General features: G+C 39.1%; 2 protein-coding genes and 1 long non-coding RNA gene across 9 annotated transcripts in view; 1 reads left to right on the forward strand and 2 right to left on the reverse strand.

The window, feature by feature from the left end:
* Window positions 1–4,606, reverse strand: part of cfap206 (cilia and flagella associated protein 206) — a 57,708-nt gene extending 53,102 nt beyond the window's left edge. For 2 of the 3 annotated variants that reach the window (XM_069887375.1, XM_069887373.1), the window contains exon 1: window positions 4,343–4,605. In XM_069887375.1, the coding sequence (XP_069743476.1) occupies window positions 4,343–4,450 (108 nt within the window). In that variant the 5' untranslated portion in view covers window positions 4,451–4,605. Of the gene's footprint in view, window positions 1–4,342 lie in introns of all 3 variants that reach the window. The other variant, XM_069887374.1, reaches the window with a different exon arrangement.
* Window positions 4,143–22,708, forward strand: part of LOC138737013 (uncharacterized) — a 28,653-nt gene continuing 10,087 nt past the window's right edge. Inside the window, exons 1-2 of the long non-coding RNA XR_011340717.1 lie at window positions 4,143–4,774; window positions 12,146–12,523. This is a non-coding gene — a long non-coding RNA (uncharacterized lncRNA). The remainder of the gene's footprint in view (window positions 4,775–12,145; window positions 12,524–22,708) is intronic.
* LOC138737011 (uncharacterized) overlaps window positions 6,110–22,708 on the reverse strand; it is a 109,177-nt gene continuing 92,578 nt past the window's right edge. For all 5 annotated transcript variants that reach the window (XM_069887370.1, XM_069887368.1, XM_069887369.1 and 2 more), the window contains 2 exons: window positions 11,114–11,247; window positions 6,110–9,498 (listed from right to left, as the gene is read on the reverse strand). In XM_069887370.1, the coding sequence (XP_069743471.1) occupies window positions 9,266–9,498; window positions 11,114–11,247 (367 nt within the window). In that variant the 3' untranslated portion in view covers window positions 6,110–9,265. The remainder of the gene's footprint in view (window positions 9,499–11,113; window positions 11,248–22,708) is intronic.

Genomic DNA, 22,708 nt, shown 5'->3' on the forward strand with positions numbered 1-22,708 from the left:
CCAAGCCACAGGCATCACTGCACGCAACTGTGAACACCGCTGGAGAAGTTGTGGTTAAGGTGTGCACTACACCTAAGTTGAGCTGCAGTATTGAGAGCTGCACAGGGAATCGGAAGTGAGTTTGAAGTTCCTGTCTGTGAAGTGAGTACGCGTGCGGGAGCGGGTAGTAGAAAGGCGGCTACTGGTATTGTGATGTCACTGTCTATATAGTTGTTTAGTGGTAGAGTGGTAGAGTCTTGGAAAACAACCAACTGAAAAACCTCACAAAGATAAGCGTATACAGAGCCGTTGTCATACCCACACTCCTGCTCGGCTCCGAATCATGGGTCCTCTACCGGCATCACCTACGGCTCCTAGAACGCTTCCACCAGCGTTGTCTCCGCTCCATTCTCAACATTCATTGGAGCGCCTTCATCCCTAACATTGAAGCACTCGTGATGGCAGAGGCCGACAGCATCGAATCCAGGCTGCTGAAGATCAAACTGCGCTGGGTAGGTCACGTCTCCAGAATGGAGGACCATTGCCTTCCCAAGATCATGTTATATGGCGAGCTCTCCACTGGCCACCGTGACAGAGGTGCACCAAAGTAGAGGTACAAGGACTGCCTAAAGAAATCTCTTGGTGCCTGCCACATTGACCACCGCCAGTGGGCTGATATCGCCTCAAACCGTACATCTTGGTGCCTCACAGTTCGGCGGGCAGCAACCTCCTTTGAAGAAGACCGCAGAGCCCACCTCACTGACAAAAGACAAAGGAGGAAAAACCCAACACCCAACCCCAACCAACCAATTTTACCCTGCAACCGTGTCTGCCTGTCCCGCATCGGACTTGTCAGCCACAAACGAGCCTGCAGCTGACGTGGACATTTACCCCTCCATAAATCTTCGTCCGCGAAGCCAAGCCAAAGAAAAGAATTAAGCATCATTTGACATCCTCCCCTGCTTGTCTCCCATGTGTTCAATAAAGTTACCTTTGATTGTAACATTAATGTCCACACTCGAATCTGATACTTTCCCAAATACAACAGAATGCCATTGTAAGTGGGATTTCTGAACAGAACGGAGTAACAAGATATGAAAACAGAAATGACTTGGAACATTATTCCACTTGACCCGCCAGTCCTATTTTTCCACTCAAAATAGCACTGCTGGTCAAGTTCCTTTTTTCCACCTACGATTCTAATCTTTTGACAGTCTCAAAAGTCTGGCATTCTTTTTCTTTTTTAATCAGGTGGCATGGTTAGCGTCGCAGTTAGCAGAATGCTGTTACAGTGCCAGCGTCTGGGCCTTGAATCCAGTACTGTCTGTAAGGAGTTTGTACGTTCTCCCCGTGTCTGCGTGGGTTTTCCCCAGGGTGCTTTGGTTTCCTCCCACCGTTTGGAAATGTACAGAGGGTTGAAGGTCAATTGGATGTAATTGGACAGCATGTGCTCCTGGGCTGAAAGGGCCTGTTTCCATGCTGTATGTCTAAATTTAAACGTAAAGTTAAAATTTAAAATTTTCATATCTTGAAAATTTCTATTGAGTACATTCATCCTTTAATGGAGAGATGTCCAGATTTTTATTTACTTTTGATTGAAAGTACATGAATTTATACATTGATCATCTACCTCTATTTTTAGGATTATTCTGGGTAACCCCCATCAGTGAAAATAACTTCTCTGCACAAATAAACTGACATCCCAGGCAGAGCTCAAATCTGTGTGCTGCATGTGACCTCGGAGCATCAGAGCCATAATGTCAGCTTTGCATTTCTCTTGTGGGTGCATGGGAGAGGGAAGGGTTTGGGAAGATGTGGATCAGACGTGGGCAGATGGGCGTGCCCAGAGTGGCCAACTTGGTCTGCATAGATGAATTTGGCTGAAAGGCCTGTTTCCATGATGTGTATGATTCTATGACAATAGGGATTTCTGAACAAATATATTACACTCCCTTCAATAACTTTTCTGAACTGTGCAAATGGTATCTTAATTTATTGCAACACGTAGTTCAGCAGGCAAATTGCACTCAGGATGACAGCCTCCTTGAAACCTCTCACCCAGAATGGATCACACTGAGACGATGAAGCAGGTTGAGATGGCTGGATGGAAAGTCCTTGATTCAGTGGGAAATTTTAAAAAAAATACTCTCATTTCCTGTACCAGTTGTGCAAAAATTTGGTTTCCTTTTGACAAAAAAAGATAGTTTGCATTGTTGCAAATAGTCTGCAAAACCTGCTGTAAAAGATATTCTTGAAATAGGCAAAGCCACATATAACCAAACACACACAATTACAGTATCTCACCCTTCCTGGATGAGGGGTTTGTCTTCAATAAAGATTGAGCAGAATGGGTCGATGCTTTTGAGAATAATAAAAGGTGATTGCATTGAAATGTGTAAGATTCTGAGGGGGGCATGGCAAGTTAGACACTGTGAGGGTATTTTCCCTGGGAGATATGTCCAAAACTATCCATATATACACAGGATAAGGCATCAACAGATCAAGTTTGAGAGGAGGAGTAGGACCTTATCTCAGGGAGATTAAATCTTTGGAATGCTATACCCTACACAGCCATGGTAGCTGAGTCATAAAGCATACTTAAGACCAAGATTCAATCATTTTGAGCCATAGGGAAAAATCTCCATTTGTGGAAGTCATTTAAAAATGAGGTTGTCAGTCCCTGGGTTAAATACGAGTTCTGTTACTCCCCAGTTCTGAGTTCTTTAACTCAAATTTATACACAAGTCGGAACAAGTGCATACAGTCCGTATTTAGTGTCAGTTAGTCAAATGTTTAATTACGGTATAGAATTTACCTTTCCATGCATGTAACACATTTAAGAAACACTTCCAAATAAATTGCAACATCTTAAACATAATAATACAGTACATAATTGGATGACGTAGGAGAAGATGACAGAGAGATGGCTACTGTTGGAGAGGGGGGAGGGGGGGGGTGTTACTACTGGAGTCAATTTCTTGAAGTAGATCTCAAGGGAGGTTTTTATAGAGCTTTTCCTTTTGTCGTCACAAATCCCCTGATAGATTTCGTACAATACAAATACAGAACGTTTTGCCATGTGAAACTTAGAGGTGGGATCAGCTGCAAAGAGGCACCTGATCATTTCTAGCTGCCTTTAACCCAAGGAAGCAGTCAAGAGTCGCCAAACTGTTGGCTCACGAGTTCACTTGTAAACCAGATGAAATGAAGAGCTGCATTGCACAGCTGCATTGTTCAAATCCGTACTTTTCAATTTCAAATCTGTTCTCAGGCTTGCGATAAGCGGTTTGCTCCTCCCTCGCGAATCCAGCCAACCCTCTTGCAAAGCTGACTCAATCATGTTCGAAGCGGAAGATGATGGCATTCCACTTTTGGCCAGCTCGTCAGTACAATTGGATGTTTTAAACCGGGTAATTAGGGATACTTTTCAAGGGTTGATGCAGCATTTGGCGAACACCTGTACAGAGCCCGCGATTGAGAGCAGGGGTTGAATCCCATGCTGTCTGGAAGGAGTTTGTACTGTAAGGGATGCTGGAATGTGAGGAGTCAAGCAAGTGCTCATTAGAAATGAAGTATTATGGGTTAAATCAGGGTGAAGGGATGCTGGAATGGGAGGAAGGGTTATAAAAGTATAATAAAATAAGGATCTTCAAAACAGGATAGCAAGTAGAGAACTTTAGCAAGTCTTGGGGATTGATTAATGAGTAAAGAACAAAGACATGATATTTCCTGGCTAACAAGTTTGCAGGAAGGCACATAAACTGATAAGAAGTTAGAATCCACGTGGGCAGAATTACCTAATGCTAAACCAATCCAGGAGGCAGAAGAATGTTAGGGGAAGGTATCTCTGTACTGAAATGAAATGTATAAAAGTTGGGTCAGCCTCAGTATCTGTGTGTATTCCCAGGGTAAGGGGAAGCCCCCAACTTTGCATTGCTGTATAATAAAAGTTCTTTGTTCTCAATTTTTGTCTCGAGCAAATTCTGTGAAGGCACTTCTGTTTCTCACAGTACCTTCTCCCTGTGTCTGTGTGGGTTTTCCCTGGGGGCTCCGGTTTCTTCCAAACGTACCGGGGTGTCGGTTAATGGGGCGGCGGGTTGAAAGGGCCTGTTACCATTCTGTATGTTTAATTTTTTTTTAAAGAGGCGAATCTGGAATTTTCTTCTCTCTAAGGGTTAAGTCAAGATCACTCAAGAGATTTAACTATTTCAAGAAGGCCCTGGCATCTCTGGGGATGCAGAGAGAGGGAGTTGAGCCCTTGGGCTGGTCACCCGTGATCAGAGTGACTCGCGGGGAAGGTGTGGACCATCGCTGACTTCTGGAACAGTTCTTAACGACGGGTAACCCCTCTTCCTGCACTCACCATGAACGCTCCAAGGGTCTCGGAGATGGAGTGCCCCCGATCTGCGCACTCTTGGGCGATTTCCCGGATTAGAGATTTAATAACACATTCCGCCTGTGACAAATCCATTTCGGAGCCTCCGGGGGTGAGAGGAAAAAAAGGTCAGCACGTCGAGGTGGAGGATCTGTTCGGGCTGCTCGCACCGGCTGCGACTCCTCCTCCTCCTCCCCCCTGTTCGCGAAACTCCGCTTCCTCGGCCGGCCGCCCAGCGACGTTGCCAGTGTAACTGTTCCGTTACCCTGGACACGGGCGCTCAGCAACCACCCGAGCGAGCATCCTGATTGGACGAGCTTGTATCCCTTTAGAAATGCCGGGTCGAGTTTCGCGTTGCTTGGAAGTGACTGAAAGCAACATGTGAAATAAAAGCTAAAATCCTAAAAAAATACTGAGCAGGTGAGAGCTTCTGTGGAGACATTTCATATTAGTAATGCTGGAGGAACTCAGCTGGTCTTTTCAGCATCCACAGGAGAAGTTTCAGGGGGGGGGGGGGAGATCATAAAGGCAGAAGCAGGATAGAGCAGAAAGTCTCAGATTTTAAACAATGGGGGAAAGTTCCCCAGAACAGCAAAAGGTGTTAAGGGACGAGGTAGAATTTATCATGTCTGTGCAAAAGGAGAGAGGGGATGGACAGAGGACAGGGGAAAGAAGGGGGTGAGGTTTAACAAAAGCCAGTGAGAAGAGTTGTTGTTCCTCCAATTTACAGGTCTGGCAGTGCAGTGAGACCATGGACAGACTTGTTGGCAAGGGAATGGGATGGAGAATTGAAATGGGTGGCCACTGGGAGATCCATACTATTGCAGTGGACAGACAAAGTGATCTCCCAGACTGTGTCCAGCCCTTCCTCCGTACAGACCACAACGGGAACATCAGATGTCCCCTGCAGATTCACAAGTGAAATGTTGCTTCACTTGGCAGGACTGTTCGGGGCACCAGTGGTGGTGAGGGAGGAGGTGTGGATGCAAGGGGAGCATTTCCTGCAGTCACAGGGGCAGTCCAAGGGAAGATTGGTGGAGAGGGAGTCACGGAGGGAGGAGGAGAAGACTGTATCTAGTGGTGGGATCACATAGTAGGAGATACAAAATGGTGGAGGAGGTGTTGGATGTGGAGGCTGGTGGGGACAAGAGGAATCCTGTCCTTGTTGCATGTGGTGGCAGAGGGGGGGTCAAGGAAGATGTGCGAGCAATGCCAAATTTGCATTGCTGTTCTTCGAAAAACATCGCAATTAGTTGCAGCCCAAATCAGGGTCGGCACCAAGAAAGGCATCCAAAGGCTGTGCCCCCCTCATACGGTTGCGGCCATCCCTGGCCATCATTCCCGTCCCACTCCCTCCCGCATCAATAGCGTCTAGGTTGATGGATGCTAGTGACTCTGAACCCGCCCCCATCACTAGTGTGTGTCAAGCTTGATGCAATCTACCCCCTACCCCCAGGTCAGCCCCTGCCAGTCCAGTCCACCGGTCGACAGTTTGGATTCTGCTAGCACTCCTTCCCCTCCTCCCCCTCCACCGACAGGTCGGTCCCTGCCCCCTCTAATTCACTAATGCCCCCCTAACAGACGTTCTGGTGCCAACCCTGATCCAACATCCTCCCCATAATTCAGCAAGACTCATTTCAAGCTTTGAGTTGTAGATCTGTAAAAATATTACCACTCATTTTCATAGAAATTTCATGTTTTCCCCATATTTTTGCAACAATTCAACACGTTCTTAAAACAGCTTGTTAAAAAAAATTAACTTGAAAAATACATTTATTTAGAACAAAATTAAATCTATACACTGTTTAACAGTACCTCATCCTCGTTCCAGAATTTCAAGAGGAATGGGTAAAAAAAAGTTCTGATTGGCATGCTTTTCTCATCCCCAAACAATAAGAGTTTTTGTGCAAACAATGCATTACAACAGAATATAGACAAGATGCAGATTTGGGCAGAAATATGGCAGATGGAGTTCAATTTGGCTATGTGTGAGGTGATGCATTTTTGTAGGTCAAACTTGAAGGTAGAATACATGGTTATTGGGAGGATGCTTAACTGTGTGGAACAACAGAGGAATCTTGGAGTCCAATTCATGAATCTTTTAAGGTTGCCACAGAGATTGACAGGACAGTTAATGTCTATGTCCTTTACAAATCTCTGGTGAGTCTACACATTATTCTGTTCTGTTCTGGTCACCTCATTACAGGACAGATGTGGAAGCTGTACCAGGATTGGAAAATAAGTCTTATGAGGCAAGGTTGGACAAACAAGGATGAATGGCTTAATAGAAGCCTACAAGATTATGAGAGCCAGAGATAAGGTGGGCTACCAGCACCCTTTTCTTAGGGCAGGAGTAGCAAACATCAGAGGACATCTCTACAAAGCAAAGGGAGGAAAGTTTTGAGGAGTCAACAGGGCAAGTTTTATTTTAAATATATATACACAAGAGTTGTGGGTGCCTGGAATCAAGGGTGGTGTGGAGGAGGCTAGAACAATAGGACCATAGAACACTACAGCTCAGAAACTAGGACCCTTCAGCATTTCTAGTCTGTGCCAAACCATTTTTTTTGCCTAGTCCCACTAACCTGCACCCAGACCATAGCCTTCCATACCCCTCCCATCCATGGACGTCAAAAATTCTTCTTAAATGTCAAAATTGACCCTCATTTATCACTTCCGCTGGCAGCTCATTTCACACTCCCACCACTCTCAGTGTGAAGAAGTTCCCCCTCAACTTTTCCCCTTTCACCCTTAACCCATATCTCTGGTTCATATCTCATTTACCCTCAGTTGGGAAAAAACCTGTCTGCATTTACTCTGTGCTCCAGGAAATAAAGTCCTAACCTGTTTAACCTTTCCCTGTTACTCAGTTCCAATAAGGGCATTTTTTAAGAGACTCTTGGACAGGAACATGGATGAAAGAAAAATGGAGGGTTATGAGGTAATGAAGGTTGGCCCACATGTTGTGCTGACCCAATCAGTACAATTGTGCTTTGTGAAAATAAAAATAAATTGAAGAGGATGGAGGGCTGGGAAAATTTGTCATGAAACATGTATTGTTTGGTTTTTGGGGAAAAGAAAGATTGAAAGAAAAATCCAAGATGATACACTTCTTATAAGTGTATTTGACACCAATAACTGGAAGTGCCAAAACAAGATAACATTTAAAATTCTGGCACTAGAGTAATTTCTGTGTAGAATGATTTCTTTTCATTTTATAGAAATGCTTATCAATTTCAGAAATAACTTGTACTTTGCATTATCTTATGTTACTTTAGAAACATTCACTAATCTGAATTGGACATTTTAAAACAGAATGTTTAACTTGTTTGTGGCAGTTCTTTATTCCTGATTTCCAGGAAAAGATGAGTAATTGAATAGATTTTTGAAAATTCCTGGTTAATGTAATTTATTCTTTTGGACAACTGAACAGCCAATCTATATTTAAAACAATTAGAAATCCATTGCCCATCTTGCCCAAATTTGTGTTATTTATGGAATCCTAAGCCATAGGTGTTCTGGTTAGTAAGGGATTACTCAAAGGTGGTTTGTGAGTGGGGAAAAAAAGGATTGAGAACCATGGTCCTAGATGGATGTGATTGTGCAGTATTGTTTCAATTGATTGCCTCAAAATTATTAAGCATTTGTTAATTTTGTGATTCCCAAAATTAAAATAAACTCTGTTAAACATGGTATGTTTCAAATTAATATCTTGGCATATTTGATTCAAGTTGATAAGGTGATTAAATCCTGATAAATGTAAAAGCAAAACAATGTTTGGACAAATGCAGTAATAAAATACAGCTTCCAAAAGAGATCATTAAAGTATTGACATTGTGGTTGCTAATTCTTCCCATGGAGCACCAAATGCTACGTCATTAATGGCACAGAGTAATACACTGCAAAACCCAGTCAAGTTTCTGTCCAAAGCAGGTTGCTTTTAGAGCCTTGAAAATAATGAAAGCACATATTCCACTATGAAGATTTCAAGTTAATTGGTACAAGTATAAAATGTTTCAAAGTGAATTCTGAAAAAGCCCAACTTTGGGATTAAACGATGTTAAATAGGAATAAAAAGACAACTTTCAAAATTATTATGATTTTTAAAATTATACTTGCAATTTAGAATACTTTTTTCATGGGCTAGAATCAGGGCCTCGGTACTTCCAAAGCCAATGGTGAATTTGATCTGAGGCACAGATTTTGAATAACATAGGAAACAACTCTGCGAAGTCCAGAGCACATTTTAATAGAAACAGGATTCTTTATACATTTATGTGAACAAAACTTCTCCCATAATGCTTTAAGTAAACATTGCTTTGAATTTATGAACAGGCTGTTTTTTGTTACTGTTTTGTCTATTTAATGATTTGGCAAAAAATTTGTTTTTAATTAAATTAAAGGCTTTTAAGCAGTTTCTATATTATCCTGACAAGAGAGATATATAGTCTGATCTCAAACCTTTCAAGGATCTTATTTGAAAAGCCACTGAAGGAAAAAAAAAAGTAGATTCCAATTTAATTGTTTTCTATCCTTTTGATCCTCTCCAACTTCAAAGGATGTCAGCTGTTCGGACTTTGTAACTTACCCTAGGCCAAAATGAATGTCACTGGAGGCGAAAACCTTTCTACCCTTCCATCTCATGGCATTAAGGATATGGTCTGAACAATTTTCTACTGTTCTCCACACACAGAGAATGGGAACAGAACTTGCTGAAACAAATTTTAAAGTACCAAGATGCATGCGCTGAAAACGCCTAGGTTTATATCTCTCTTTAAACAAAGTTAACAAGGGAATAAATTGTAAACTGCTATAAATAATTACTTTGGAATATGGCTTTCAATTAACACTGTTTAAATAATTATTGCATTCAAGCTCAATAACCCTCACACCCTGTCCAGTATTTCTATGTTAAAAACACTTCCTATGAACAATTTTGGGGCCAAATTCATGATATTCTTCACGGCTGATCCAGGCAGAGTCCAGAGCAGATGAACTTGCCAAGGTAGCACCTCCACTCCACACTGTGAAGTCTCGATTTGCTGGACTTGTAACGTGCACATGTTCTGACAAATCCAAAGGAACCATGGAAGAGATTTCTTTCTGAATTCTTGCTGGTAATCCAGTCAACATCGTGTTTCCACCTTTAGGAAATTTAACAAATTCAGAATACTAACTTCAGAGTTAATCAGGCAATTTCCTTTGCCTCCACTTCTCCGAGCCCAATTATAATGTTTACTGAAATCTTGAAAATGCTGCACAATTCTAGAATCTACCAGGCTCACACAGCATCAACTATTTGATGTTCCTTCCAACATTACAGAAAAAAAACCTAAGTTCTTAATGAAGGCCTAAAACCTAGCACTGTACAAGATAAAGAGGTGGTGCGGTTCAATCATTGTGTATATATCCTGTAAGGCTTTTGGAAAAGCATTTGTATGATTTTCCTGTTTTGTCAAAGTGACCTCCCCTATTGACTTAAGTGGGAAGGCAAATGAGGGAGAAGTATATTTATGGTGTAAGAAACAAAAATTAAAACCTTAATAAAAGTATATCAATTTCTGTATTTCAAAATGAAGAATTGAAGGAAAAGATGGAGGCAGTGAATAAAAAGGGAAAGGAAAATAACAAATACATTTAAAATAGGGAAACTTTGGATCTGGGAATATGCAGAGAAAATGGCCTGTCTGGGAAAAAAATAAGAAACCAAAATAAAAGTTAGGCACTGGTGTGGTAGCAGGAAAGTAAGAAGTTAACCTTAGATCTAAATTGACCTGAAACTTTGACATTTCTTTCTGTGTGATGCTGCTAAGTAAACTTGATATTTCAGACAATTTTGCTCATCGTTTTTCTGTCCAACTGTAAAAGCTCGACTGTCTTTTCAGACTATTCATCATTTTGTCCTCTGGCTTAGAAGACAAACATTGATCAAACACTACTCTAGCCTATGACTAAGAGGTACTTTTTTTAAAAAAAAAAGTTATAATTTATTTTCAGGAAGCACTTTAGCCATTTTGTCTCATCCTCCACTAGATTTCAAGAATCATTGCATTCACAAACCCAACATTACTAGAAAGTGCCTTTCACAAATCCTCTTGAAAAATGATCTTATGTGATGTTTTCTGAAGCAAACAAATAGCTCAATGTCTAACTCAAGAAAGCTAATTAACTTCAGACAGCAAATTAATTGCACCTTAGCATTTTCGTCAACCTCAATAGTATTAAACAAGGTTCTGTATATATTCATATATAGTCAATATCATGTCAAAGTTGACCCTTCCCCCCCCCCTATTTTTGGTCCACCCACTTGCCCACCAGAGCTCCCGACGCCCCAACCAGACTCTTGCTTGGCCCTGCCCACCCATCTGAGCTCCTGATGCTCCAACTCACGCCCAGGCCCCTGGTGTCCGCCCATCCGAGCTCCTGCTGCCACGATCACCGACTTACCTTCTGGTCCCAGCCGCCTGCCCACTGGAACTCCCGACACCACGAACGACACAGGTACTTACCGCGGTAAAAAGGGGTATGCCTAAATTTTATCTAAAAGTTGGTCCACAAAAGTCGACTATTACACATGCATATATGGTAGTTACAGTCCACAGGGATGACTGTTGGAAGGTACATAGCAACAAAGAAATTTGCCACATTTTTCATGAAGTTGACATTCTGAAGGAACCCAAAATTTTGGAATATTGATCCACTACCTAACCAATGATTTACATAATCATAACACTGTTTTGATCCAGATTGGCAAATTACCTGAAAGAATAATGTTTGCAACAAAGGTTTTTCTCAAATCTACATCACAGAGAATAATGGAACGAAGCAGACTCTCATGAATTCCATAATGATCCTTTCCAATCAACTCTGGTCTAAACAATATTTCTGGAACCCTGGAATAGAGAGACAAATACAAGTTTAGTTAAAATTTTCATTTAACATCTCAAAGAGAAATTGAGATGATGAGATGAAGATTTCTGGCCAGGCACACATGTGCAAATGCATTTAAATTATTGTTTGCTGCTGCCACACAGATAGGTAAAATAAAGCAACTTTAAATTACCAGAGGAGAGAAAAAGACAACTATAAAAGGATAGATCAGTATTGACGATTGCAGTTAGTGCAAAAAAAAATTGATCTAGCCCTTGCCATCATACAAGAATAATTAGAGAGTATGAAACACAATCTCAGCTTGTTCTATCTCCATTATCAAAGGGAGTGGAAAGATTGAGCATTGCAAGGGCAGTGCCGGAAAGCAGTCTTATCTGATTCTTTCCCTTTAGGGTTGCCATTTGTGTTTATTGACGACAGGACTGAATCTCTCCTGATCAGGTAGTGTCAGGGCAGGGTGATGCCTGGCCACAACTCTGATCCATTTTGCTATGATTTGGAGCCGAATGCAATGTGTATCCCAACAGTAAAGAACAGGTTGTCAAATATTTAATGGCAGAAAATCAAGGTAAAATTGCTTTACACCTCTCAGAAATATTTATGGCTTAGCAACAGTCATTAAAGACAAAACATTTGGCAGGTTTTTTTTTTAAATTGCATCAAAATGACTGTTCTCTGTCTCTGTGGCTCTGCTTGTCCCCCAATGACCCTCTGGAAGCTTAGCCCCCAGTTTAGAATCAGAATTTATTGTCATGAACAAGTCATGAAATTTGGTGTTTTGTGGCAGCCTCATGGTGTAAATATTCATATTAGGAACTAACTTACAACATTATTGTAAAAAAAATTAAAATAATAGTGCTCGAAAAGTAAGGCCGTGTCTTTGGTTCATTGATTTTTCAGGAATCTGATGGAGTGGGGAAGAAGCTGTCCTTGTGCTGTTGAGTGCTCATCTTTAGGCTCCAATACCTTTTTCCCCCCCCAATGGTAGCAGAGTGAAGAGGGCATGGCCTGGGTGGTGGAAGTCTTTGAGGATAGAGGCTGCTCAAATGGATGCAGTGCAGCACAGCACAGGCCACGCCCTTCAATGCAGACAGCTGCTCTCTCAGAACCATGGACAGGTGAAGCTCTGCCCCCGACTCACAGGCCATTGAAGCTGTAAGACCCACTGAACAGATGTGAACACCTGTAGCAGTCCTTGAACACTCAGGATACACTCAAGATCAAAATATTTAAACATTACTGGAAGAGCGAATCAGGGTAGGACGTACACAATAAACGGTAGGTCACTGAGGAGTGCAGAGGAGCAAAGAGATCTAGGAATAAATGTCCATTGCTCCCTGAAAGTGGAGTCACATGTGGACAGGGTTGTAAAGAAAGCTCTTTATATTTAAAATATTGAGTATAGAAGTTGGGATGTTATGTTTAAGTTATTCAAGTCACTGGTGAGGCCTCCCCTTAGATTATTATGTGCAGTCTGGTCACCCAGCAGCAGGAAAGATATCAATAAGATTGAAAGAGTGCAGAGAAGGTTTACTAAGATGTTGTGGGTCTTCAGGAGTTGAGTTACCAGGAAAGATTAAACAGGTTAGGATTATACCCCTTGGAACAAAAAATGAGGGGAGACTTGGTAGATGTTTATAAGATTATGAGGGATATAGACAGAGTAGATGAAGGTAGGATGTTTCCACTTAGATTGGGGGAGATAAATATGAGAGGTCATAGCTTTAGGCTGAAAGGAGAGAGGTACAAGGGGAACATTAGGGGAAAGTTTTTTCCACTTGGAGTGTGGTAGGAGTGTGGAATAAGCTGCTATCTGATGTAGTGAATGCAGATTCAATCTTGCCTTAATAATAAATTGGATAAATACATAGATAGGAGAGGTCTGGAGGGTTATGGGATGAGCTCATTTTATTTGTTGGTACAGACCGGAAGGGTCAAATGGCCTGTTTTTCATCTCTATGAAAAAAGGCTCTTAATTAGAACCATAGAATGTTACAGCACAAACATTCTATGGTTCTAATTAAGAGCCTTTTTTCATAGAGATGAATTAGGACCGACCATGATGTTGCCAGAGAGCAGTGAAATGGAGATTCTGATTTAAAAGGGGAATACAAAAAAGTTTACATCTACAATGTATTCTCTATTTCAGTCGGGTACTAAGTGGGAGTTATATAAATCAAAAAAAGGAATCAGACTTGAATATTAGTATTGGTGACAAGAACTGGTCTGACTTATGACAAAACTGCATGACTAGTACAATTAACACAAACAATTGTCTTGCACCAGCTACATCTTACCCTGCAGAAATTGTACAAATTAAATTCTAATATATTGGATATAAGTTTTAGATGTGGTGAAGAAACGGGAAGCTTTTTACATTCCACCTGGCCCTGCTCTAAAGTGAAAGCACTTTTGGGAAAATTTAATAATTTTATTAGATCACATTATTGGGAAACTTTTACCACAAATTCCAGAATTGTTTCTCCTACTGTGGACATAAAATCCAAAATGTCCAAGTATCAATTAGAATTTCTTAAATTTGCATTGGCGATGGCCAGGAAATGTATTGCGGTTACTTGGAGTCTGATTCCCCTTTGGATATAGCCCGATCGGATGAGGAAATGCATAGTCGTGTTCCCCTTGAGAAAATTACTTGCAATTTAAGGAAGTAGTATAATATGTTTTTGCAGGTATGGCAGCCATATTAGCAGAACACAAAGTTGAATATTTAGGGACACTTATTCTGTTCCTGAGTTCTACGTCCTGGTTCTTTCCCCTTCCAGAAAACAGTGGGTTACTCCTCTAGCAACAGTTTGAAAACTGCTGGGATCTGCCAGAAGTTCTTTGCTTAACCTCTGGCACTTTGTCCACGCGTTACAGGAAACACGGCATGCATGGGTGCACAGAAATCCTGACTGGATAGCAAAGTTCTACCAGGGATTTCCCTATATAGCTGACTTTGGACACACCACCCAGAACATGCCAGCTGAAATGTTCTCAGTGAACACATTCAGCAGGCAAAAAATTTTAACAATAAAAGTTCATTCCCATTTCTATTCAACTAATTTATTGTTTTGGAAAGATGGAAAATTGGAGCAGAAGTAGGCTACTTGGACCTTTGAGTCTGCTCTGCCACTCAAAACAATTATGGCTGATCTTTTAATCTCAATACCATTTTCCTGGTCTCTCCATATCCCTTTGATGCCTTCTATTTCTGAAAAATCTATCTATGCATCACCTTCCTAAATATGTTCAATTTTATTACCTTAATGGCAGAGAATTCCACAGATTGATCAGTTTTAAATTTATTAATAAAATGTTTTAAACATTTTCATAAATTTTACTGAAATTTTTCATAAATTTTACTGAATTGATTGTTACAAATTTTTAATGCATCTGAATACCAAAGGCACTCAAACTAGTTTTGACAGCCAACTAACTAGGTTTGTGCCTGAGTGTTTGCTTGTTTTGTGGGTGGAGTTTTTCTGACCCCACCTTCCTGATGGTATTACATCAAGCTGCCACATGTGGTGACATACAGGCCGCTGCCATTTTTGAATGGGCTGGCCTTGGGCAGTAAGTTGATAGAGATGGACCTGGAAGAAACAAGCCTGTGGTTGGGACTCCATGCGGTGGAGAATGCAGGCAAACCGACAGAAAGTCCTAAAATATTGAGGAACTTCACTGACTTGTCAGATCATTGGAAACAAATGTGTTTTCCTAATAAGGAGGGTGGTAATGTAGGCATATAGCATGCTTGCCTTCATCTATTGAAGGACAAGTATGCGCCACTTAACATCCATTCAGGCAACATCCAAATGCATGACATGGCCTGTTTCCGCTCCGTAAATGGTTATATATATGTCAGAAATCCGTGGTCCCATAAGGTTATAACAGTTTAGAAATCCCAATCGGAGAATGGGACAAAGTGGACCTATTTGGACAAAAGCAACAACTTCCCGCACACAACAAGTGTATCTCGTGTCTTTTGTATGCAAAAGCTTATGTAGGTACTGTACTTTCTATCGTGGCTCCCAAACACAGCAAAACCAGTGATGGTGATAACAGTAACAAGACGCAAAGAAGTATCAATCTGGAAGTGAAACAAAAGATTATTAACCAACACAAAGGTCGAAAAACAGTGAATGCTGTAGGCATGACACTCGACAATCACAACAATCCTCAGAAACAAAGCAAAAAAATTCTCAAGCTGTTAAAGCCCCACTGAAAGTTACAAGGGCTGACAAAAAGGTGGGAGGGACCTATATTAGTCATGGTAAAATTGCCTAATGATGTGGAATGAGGACCAAACACAAAGGTGAGCCTCTCTCAGCATGTTGACAATCACTGTTAGAGCACAAAGCCAACTCCAGGCTACAACATCAAGTTTAGGGCTAGCCCTGGGTGGTTCAGGCACTTCAAACAATGTTGTTTGCTTCATAATGTGAAAGTGAGTGGTGAGTCTGCAAGTGCTGATGTGAAGGCAGCAGAAGAATTTGTTGAAACCTTAGATGAACTAATTGTAGAGGGAGGTTATTTGCCCCAGAAAATTTTTAATATGAATGAAACTTCCTTATTCTGCAAGCAAATGTCTGAAAGGACCTTCATCCATAAGGAGGCCAGGAGTCACGTGATGGAGTAGTGGTCGGTAGGGGAATACCTGCTCTCTCTAGAAAAGAAGAAATAAAGTGAAGAAAATACAAAGTTCAAGAAATACGAAACATAACAAAAAGATAGTTGTAGAGAAAAGAAAGAAAATGGCACCCAAGAAAGAAAAAGTAAAAACGGGGCAAAAAAAAAAGAAGACGACAGAAGAGAAAGGAGAAGGCCTTACCTGCATGAATAGGGAGCTATCGTGGAGAAGAGAGCCCGTTCTCCGAGGTTGGTGATGACCCCACAGAGTTGCGACCCGCCCCCCCCGAGCGCTGGACTGCAAAAATGCGCAACTGCGCATGCGCGAGGAGTCACACAGTGCACTTAATAAGGAGAAGGCGAACATCGACGGGGGGGGGGCGGCGCTCAGCTGAGGGAAGAAGAGGAAAGCGACAAGAGAGAGTGTGAATGGAGAGAGAGTGAATGGAAAGAAGAGCAGCAGCAGCAGGAGGCCCAACAGATGGGTAGCCCAGAAGAAGAGGACCAACAGCAAGAAGCCATGCAAAAAAACACCCAGCAAAGTGAGGCAAGCAGCTCAACAAGAAAGTCAGAAGAGACACAGATACAAGGAAGAGAAGAAGACGACACAAACACAGGTACAGACACAGAAGAAGAGGAAGAAGAAAACCAAGATCTGCACAGAGAAATAGAAGGTAAAACAGATGGACAGAATATAGATAAAGCTTTTTTTCAAGAACAAATGAAAGCATTAAAAGAATGTTTGACATTAGAATTTAGTGAAATGAAAAGAAAAATGAAAAGTACAGAAGAAAAAGTGAGTAGAATAGAGCTGATCATGACAGAAATAGGGAAAAGAGTAGAAAATGTCTAAGAACGAGAAACGGCTGTAAAAATGGAAGTGAATGACTTAAGAAGAAAATTGGAAGAAAGTGATAAAAAAGTTAGAGTCTCAAGAGTTCTTCGCTCAGAAAATTGATATGATGGAAAATTATAGTAGGCGAAACAATTTAAAGATAGTGGGCCTAAAGGAAGATGAAGAAGGCACAGATATGAAGGAATTTATAAAAGAATGGATCCCAAAGGCCCTGGGAATGACAGGAAGGAATGGAAATAGAAAGGGCTCACAGAACACTAGCCCCAAAACCCCAGACACATCAAAAACCAAGATCCGTTTTAGTAAAATTTTTGAGATATACGACGAGAAAATATACTGGAGCGGGCAAGAAATAAAATTAGAGAAGACAATAAACCATTGGAATACAAGGGTCAAAAAATATTTTTTTTTACCCAGACATGTTTTGAACTCTTAAAGAAGAGGAAGGAGTTTAATACAACAAAATTGATCCTATGGAAAAAAGGTTATAAATTTATGTTAAGACATCCATCTGTGCTTAAAATATTTATGCCTGGGGAGCAAAACAGACTGTTCTCAGATCCGGAGGAACCACAAGAATTTGAAGAACGCCTGCAGGACAGAAGGAGAGATAAAGAGATGTAACAAGAATGAAGAACGGCGATAAAATACATACAAAGATGTAAAAATGTTTATGTAAGAACTAAAGAAGGGAAAGAGAAGGGAAGAAAGGAAGTAAGGGGAGAAAAAAAGAGTTTATGCAAGACATTTTTTTGAAGATTGTAGATACACAAGGGAATATATTGATAGGAGGGGATTTTATGCTTAATTTGGATCCAATGTTGGATAAAACTGGACAAAAGACTAGCAAAAAGAATAAAGTGGCCAAATTTATGGTTAAATAATTGCAGGAAATAAAACTTATGGATATATGGAGGAGGCAGCACCCAAGGGAGAAGGAATATTCATATTATTCGAGTCGGCATAAAAAACACTCAAGGATTGATATGATTTTGTTGTTGGCCCATATTCAAGTGAGAGTTAGGAAAACGGAATATAAAGCTAGATTACTATCTGAACATTCACCCCTATTCTTTGGCTTGGCTTCGCGGACGAAGATTTATGGAGGGGGTAAAAGTCCCCTATTATTAGCAATAGAATTGGAGGACATCCCACCAAGAAGAATATAGATGGAGGTTAAACTCCATGCTACTTAAAAGACAGGAATTTAGAGAATTTATTGAGCGCCAAATTAAAATGTACTTTGAAATAAATATGGAATCAGTGAAAGACAAATTTATATTATGGGATGCAATGAAAGCCTTCATTAGAGGGCAGATAATAAGTTATGTAACTAAGATGAAAAAGGACTACAATCAGGAAATAGAACAGTTGGAAAGGGAGATAGTAAGTACAGAAATAGAACTAGCAACAAGGGATGATATAACAAAAAGAGAATTGGCTGACAAAAAAAACACGAAACATTACAAATGTATAAGGTTGAGAAGAACATAATGAAAATAAAGCAAAAGTATTATAAACTAGGAGAAAAGGCACACAAAATATTAGCCTGGCAACTTAAAACAGAACAAGCTAAAAGAACTGTATTGGCATCAAGGAAAAAGGACAAACAAATTACATATAATCCAATGGAGATTAATGAGAACTTTAAGGAATTTTATGAACAATTATACCAAACTGAGAATGAGGGGAAAGATGATAAAATAGAAGAGTTTTTTGCTAAAATTTAACTGCCAAAATTGCAAGAAGAGGAACAAAACAAACTGATAAAACCATTTGAAATAGAGGAAGTACAGGATATATTTAAAAAGTTGACGAACAATAAAAAGCCTGGAGAGGATGGATTCCCATTAGTATTCAATAAAACATTTAAAAAGTTATTAATTCCTCCTCTCCTGGAAGTAATGAACCAGATAGAAGAAACACAAAACTTGCCAGATTCATGCAAGACAGCAATAATTACAGTAATACCAAAGATGGGGAAGGATCCACTAACACCACCATCATATAGACTAATATCTCTACTTAATTCAGATTATAATAGCAAAACTATTAGCAAACAGATTGGCCGACTGTGTACCAAAAATAGTAAAACAAGATCAAACTGGATTTATTAAGAAAAGACGAACACCAGATAATGTCTGTAAATTTACTAATCTAATTCATGCAGTTCAAGGAATTAAGAAGCCAACAGCAGCTGTTGCTTTAGACGCAGAAAAAGCCTTTGACAGGGTAGAATGGATTTATTTATTCAAAGTATTACAGAGGTTCAATCTACCAGAAAAAATATATTAATTGGATTAACGCATTATATAAGGGAGCAATGGTGAAGGTAACTGTAAATGGATATATAATCAAACCAATTTAAATTAAATAGGTCAACTAGGCAGGGATGTCCATTATCTCCCTCACTGTTGGCAGAACTGATAAGAACAGACAATAAAATAAAAGGTATAAAAATAAAGGAGAAGAAATATAAAATTAGTTTATTTGCAGATGACATCATAGTATACTTAACAGAACGAGACATATCAATAAAAGAACTACATAAGAAATTGAAGGAATATGTAGAAATATCGGGGTACAAGATCAACGCAAATAAAAGTGAAGTGATGCCAATGAGTAATGCAGATTATACAGAATTTAAAAAAGAATCGCCATTTAAATGGCAAACACAAGCAATCCGATACCTAGGTATTAGGTTAGATAATAATTTAAGCCACTTGTACAAATTAAATTATCAGCCACTATAAAGAAATTGCAGGAAGATTTAGAACATTGGAAATAATTATCGCTAACTTTGATAGGGATGGTAAATTGCATTAAAATCAATGTCTTCCCAAGGATACAATACCTACTTGAATCGTTACCAATTCCCTTAACAGAGAAATTCTTCAGTGAACTAAAGAAAATAATAAGGAAATTCTTATGGAAAGGGGGGAAACTGAGAATAGTGTTAGATAAATTAACAGAGTGGTACAAACAAGGTGGTTTGCAGTTACCAAACTTTAAAAATCATTATAGAGCAGCACAATTAAAGTATTTATCAGATTTTTATCAGACAAGGGATAAACCAGATTGGACTATGGTAGAGCAAAATAAAATAGGGGGGAAGGTACCGGAACATATAATTTATAAGTGGGATGGAAAGCTGGTACGATATAAAAGCTCACCAGTATTACTCAATATAAGGAAGAAGATTCACTTAGAAAGGAAAAAAATTAATTACCAAATACCAAAATTATTATTGATGCAAAATCAGCTAATCCCTTTTTCAATAGATAACCTTTCCTTTCGAGAATGGGAGAGAAAAGGAATTAAAAGAATAGAAAATTGTTTTTTTGGAAATAATTTATAAACATTTGAACAAATGAAGTACAAATATGAAATAATTCATGGTACAATGTTTGCATACCACCAACTGAAAACCTACTTTTTTTTTAAATTAATTTTTCACACTATGAACCATATTAATCAAAATACACACAAACATGTCCCTCTTGAATATACCCAGTGTCATTTTCTCCCCTTTTTCCCCCCTCCCTTCCCTTCCTCCCATCACCCTCCAAACCCATTTAATGTTCAACATATACATTAAACCCTTTAAACAATGTCATCACACAATGAAAATAAACAAGAAAATTGTGTCATCTACTTTTACACATTTCATCTTCTTCTCATTCAATCATTTTAGGGGTGGAGGTCCGAGGCAAGCCCTCTCTGTTGTGTTCAATGTACGGTTCCCAAATTTGTTCAAATGTGACTTTATTTTTTTAATTATATATTATTTTTCCCAATGGAATACATTTATTCATTTCCATGTACCATTGCTGTACTCTCAGGCTCTCTTCTGATTTCCAAGTTGACATACATTTTTTTTTGATACAGCTAAGACTATCATAATAAATATTTTTTGTGCCTCATCCAGTTTGAGGCCTAATTCTTTACTTCTTGTATTACTTAGAAGAAAGATCTCTGAATTTTTTGGTATGTTGCTTTTTGTGATTTTATTTAATACCTGATTTAGATCTTCCCAAAACTTTTTCACTTTGTCACATGCCCAAATTGCATGTACTGTTGTTCCCGTTCCTTTCTTACAGCAAAAAACATCTATCTGACACCGTTGGATCGCATTTATTTAACTTTTGGGGAGTGATATATAGCCTGTGTAACCAATTATATTGTATCATACCTAACCTTGCGTTTATTATACTTCTCATTGTTTCAGAGCATAACTTTTCTCATATTTCAATTTTTATCTTTATGTTTAGATCTTTTTCACACTTTTGTTTGGGTTTATAGCTTATTTCATCATTTTCTTTCCCTTGCAGCTTGATGTACATGTTTGTTATAAATCTTTTAATTATCATTGTGTCTGTAATCACATATTCAAAGCTGCTTCCTGCTAGAAATCTCAATCTGCTGCCCAATTCGTCCTTTGAGTAGGTTTTCAGTTGATGGTATGCAAACATTGTACCACGAGTTATTCCATATTTGTACTTCATTTGTTCAAAAGATAATAAATTATTTCCCAAAAAACAATTTTCTATTCTTTTAATCCCTTTTCTCTCCCATTCTCTAAAGGAAAGGTAATCTATTGTAAAAGGGATTAGCTGATTTTGTGTCAATAATAATTTTGGAAGTTGGTAATTTGTTTGTTTCCTTTCTACGTGAATCTTCTTTCAAATGTTGAGCAGATGGTGCAGTACTGGTGAACTTCTATATTGCATCAGTTTTTCATCCCATTTATAAAGTTTATGTTCTGGTACCTTCTCCCCTATTTTATCTAGCTCTATCCTGGTCCACTCTGGTTTTTCCTTTGCTTGATAAAAATCTGATAGGTATCTTAATTGTGCTGCTCTATAATAATTTTTAAAGTTTGGTAACGGCAAACCACCTTGTTTGTACCACTCTGTTAATTTATCTAATGCTATCTTCAGTTTCCCCCCTTTCCATAAAAATTTCCTTATTATTCTCTTTAGTTCATTGAAGAATTTCTCTGTTAAGGGAATTGGTAACGATTGAAATAGGTATTGTATCCTTGGGAAGATATTCATTTTAATGCAATTTACCTTTCCTATCAGTGTTAGTGGTAAATCTTTCCAATGTTCTAAGTCATTTTGTAATTTCTTCATTAATGGCTGATAATTTAATTTGTATAGATGGCCTCGATTATTATCTAGTCTAATACCTAGGTATCAGATTGGTTGTGTTTGCCATTTAAATGGCGATTCTTTTTCAAACTCTGTGTAATCCTCATTATTCATTAGCATCGCTTCACTTTTACTTGCGTTGATCTTGTACCCCGATATTTCTCCATATTCCTTCAATTTCTTATGTAATTCTTTTATTGATAATTCTAGATCTGTTATGTGTACTATGACATCATCTGCAAATAAACTGATTTTATAGTCCTTTTTTATTTTTATCCCTTTTATTTTATTTTCTGTTCTTATCAGTTCTGCCAATGGTTCTATTGCTAAAGCGAACAGTGACATCCCTGCCTAGTTGATCTGCTTAATTTAAATTGGTTTGATATATATCCATTTACTGTTACCTTCACCATTGGTCCCTTATATAATGCTTTAATCCAATTAATATATTTCTCTGGTAGGTTGAACCTCTGTAATACTTTGAATAAATAATTCCATTCTACCCTGTGAAAGGCTTTCTCTGCGTCTAAAACAACAGGCACTGTTGGAGTTTTATTTCCTGGTACTTCATGGATTAAGTTAATGAACTTACAGACATTGTCCATTGTTCGTCTTTTCTTAATAAATCCAGTTTGATCTAGTTTTACTATTTTTGGTACATCGTCGGCCAATCTGTTTGCTAATAGTTTTGCTATTATCTTATAATCTGAGTTAAGTAGAGATATTGGTCTATACAATGCTGGTGTTAGTGGATCTTTCCCTGTCTTTGGTATTACTGTAATTATTGCTGTTTTACATAAATCTGGCATGTTTTGTGTTTCT

The sequence above is a fragment of the Narcine bancroftii genome, chromosome 6, assembly GCF_036971445.1.
Source record: "Narcine bancroftii isolate sNarBan1 chromosome 6, sNarBan1.hap1, whole genome shotgun sequence".
Lineage (NCBI taxonomy): Eukaryota > Metazoa > Chordata > Chondrichthyes > Torpediniformes > Narcinidae > Narcine > Narcine bancroftii.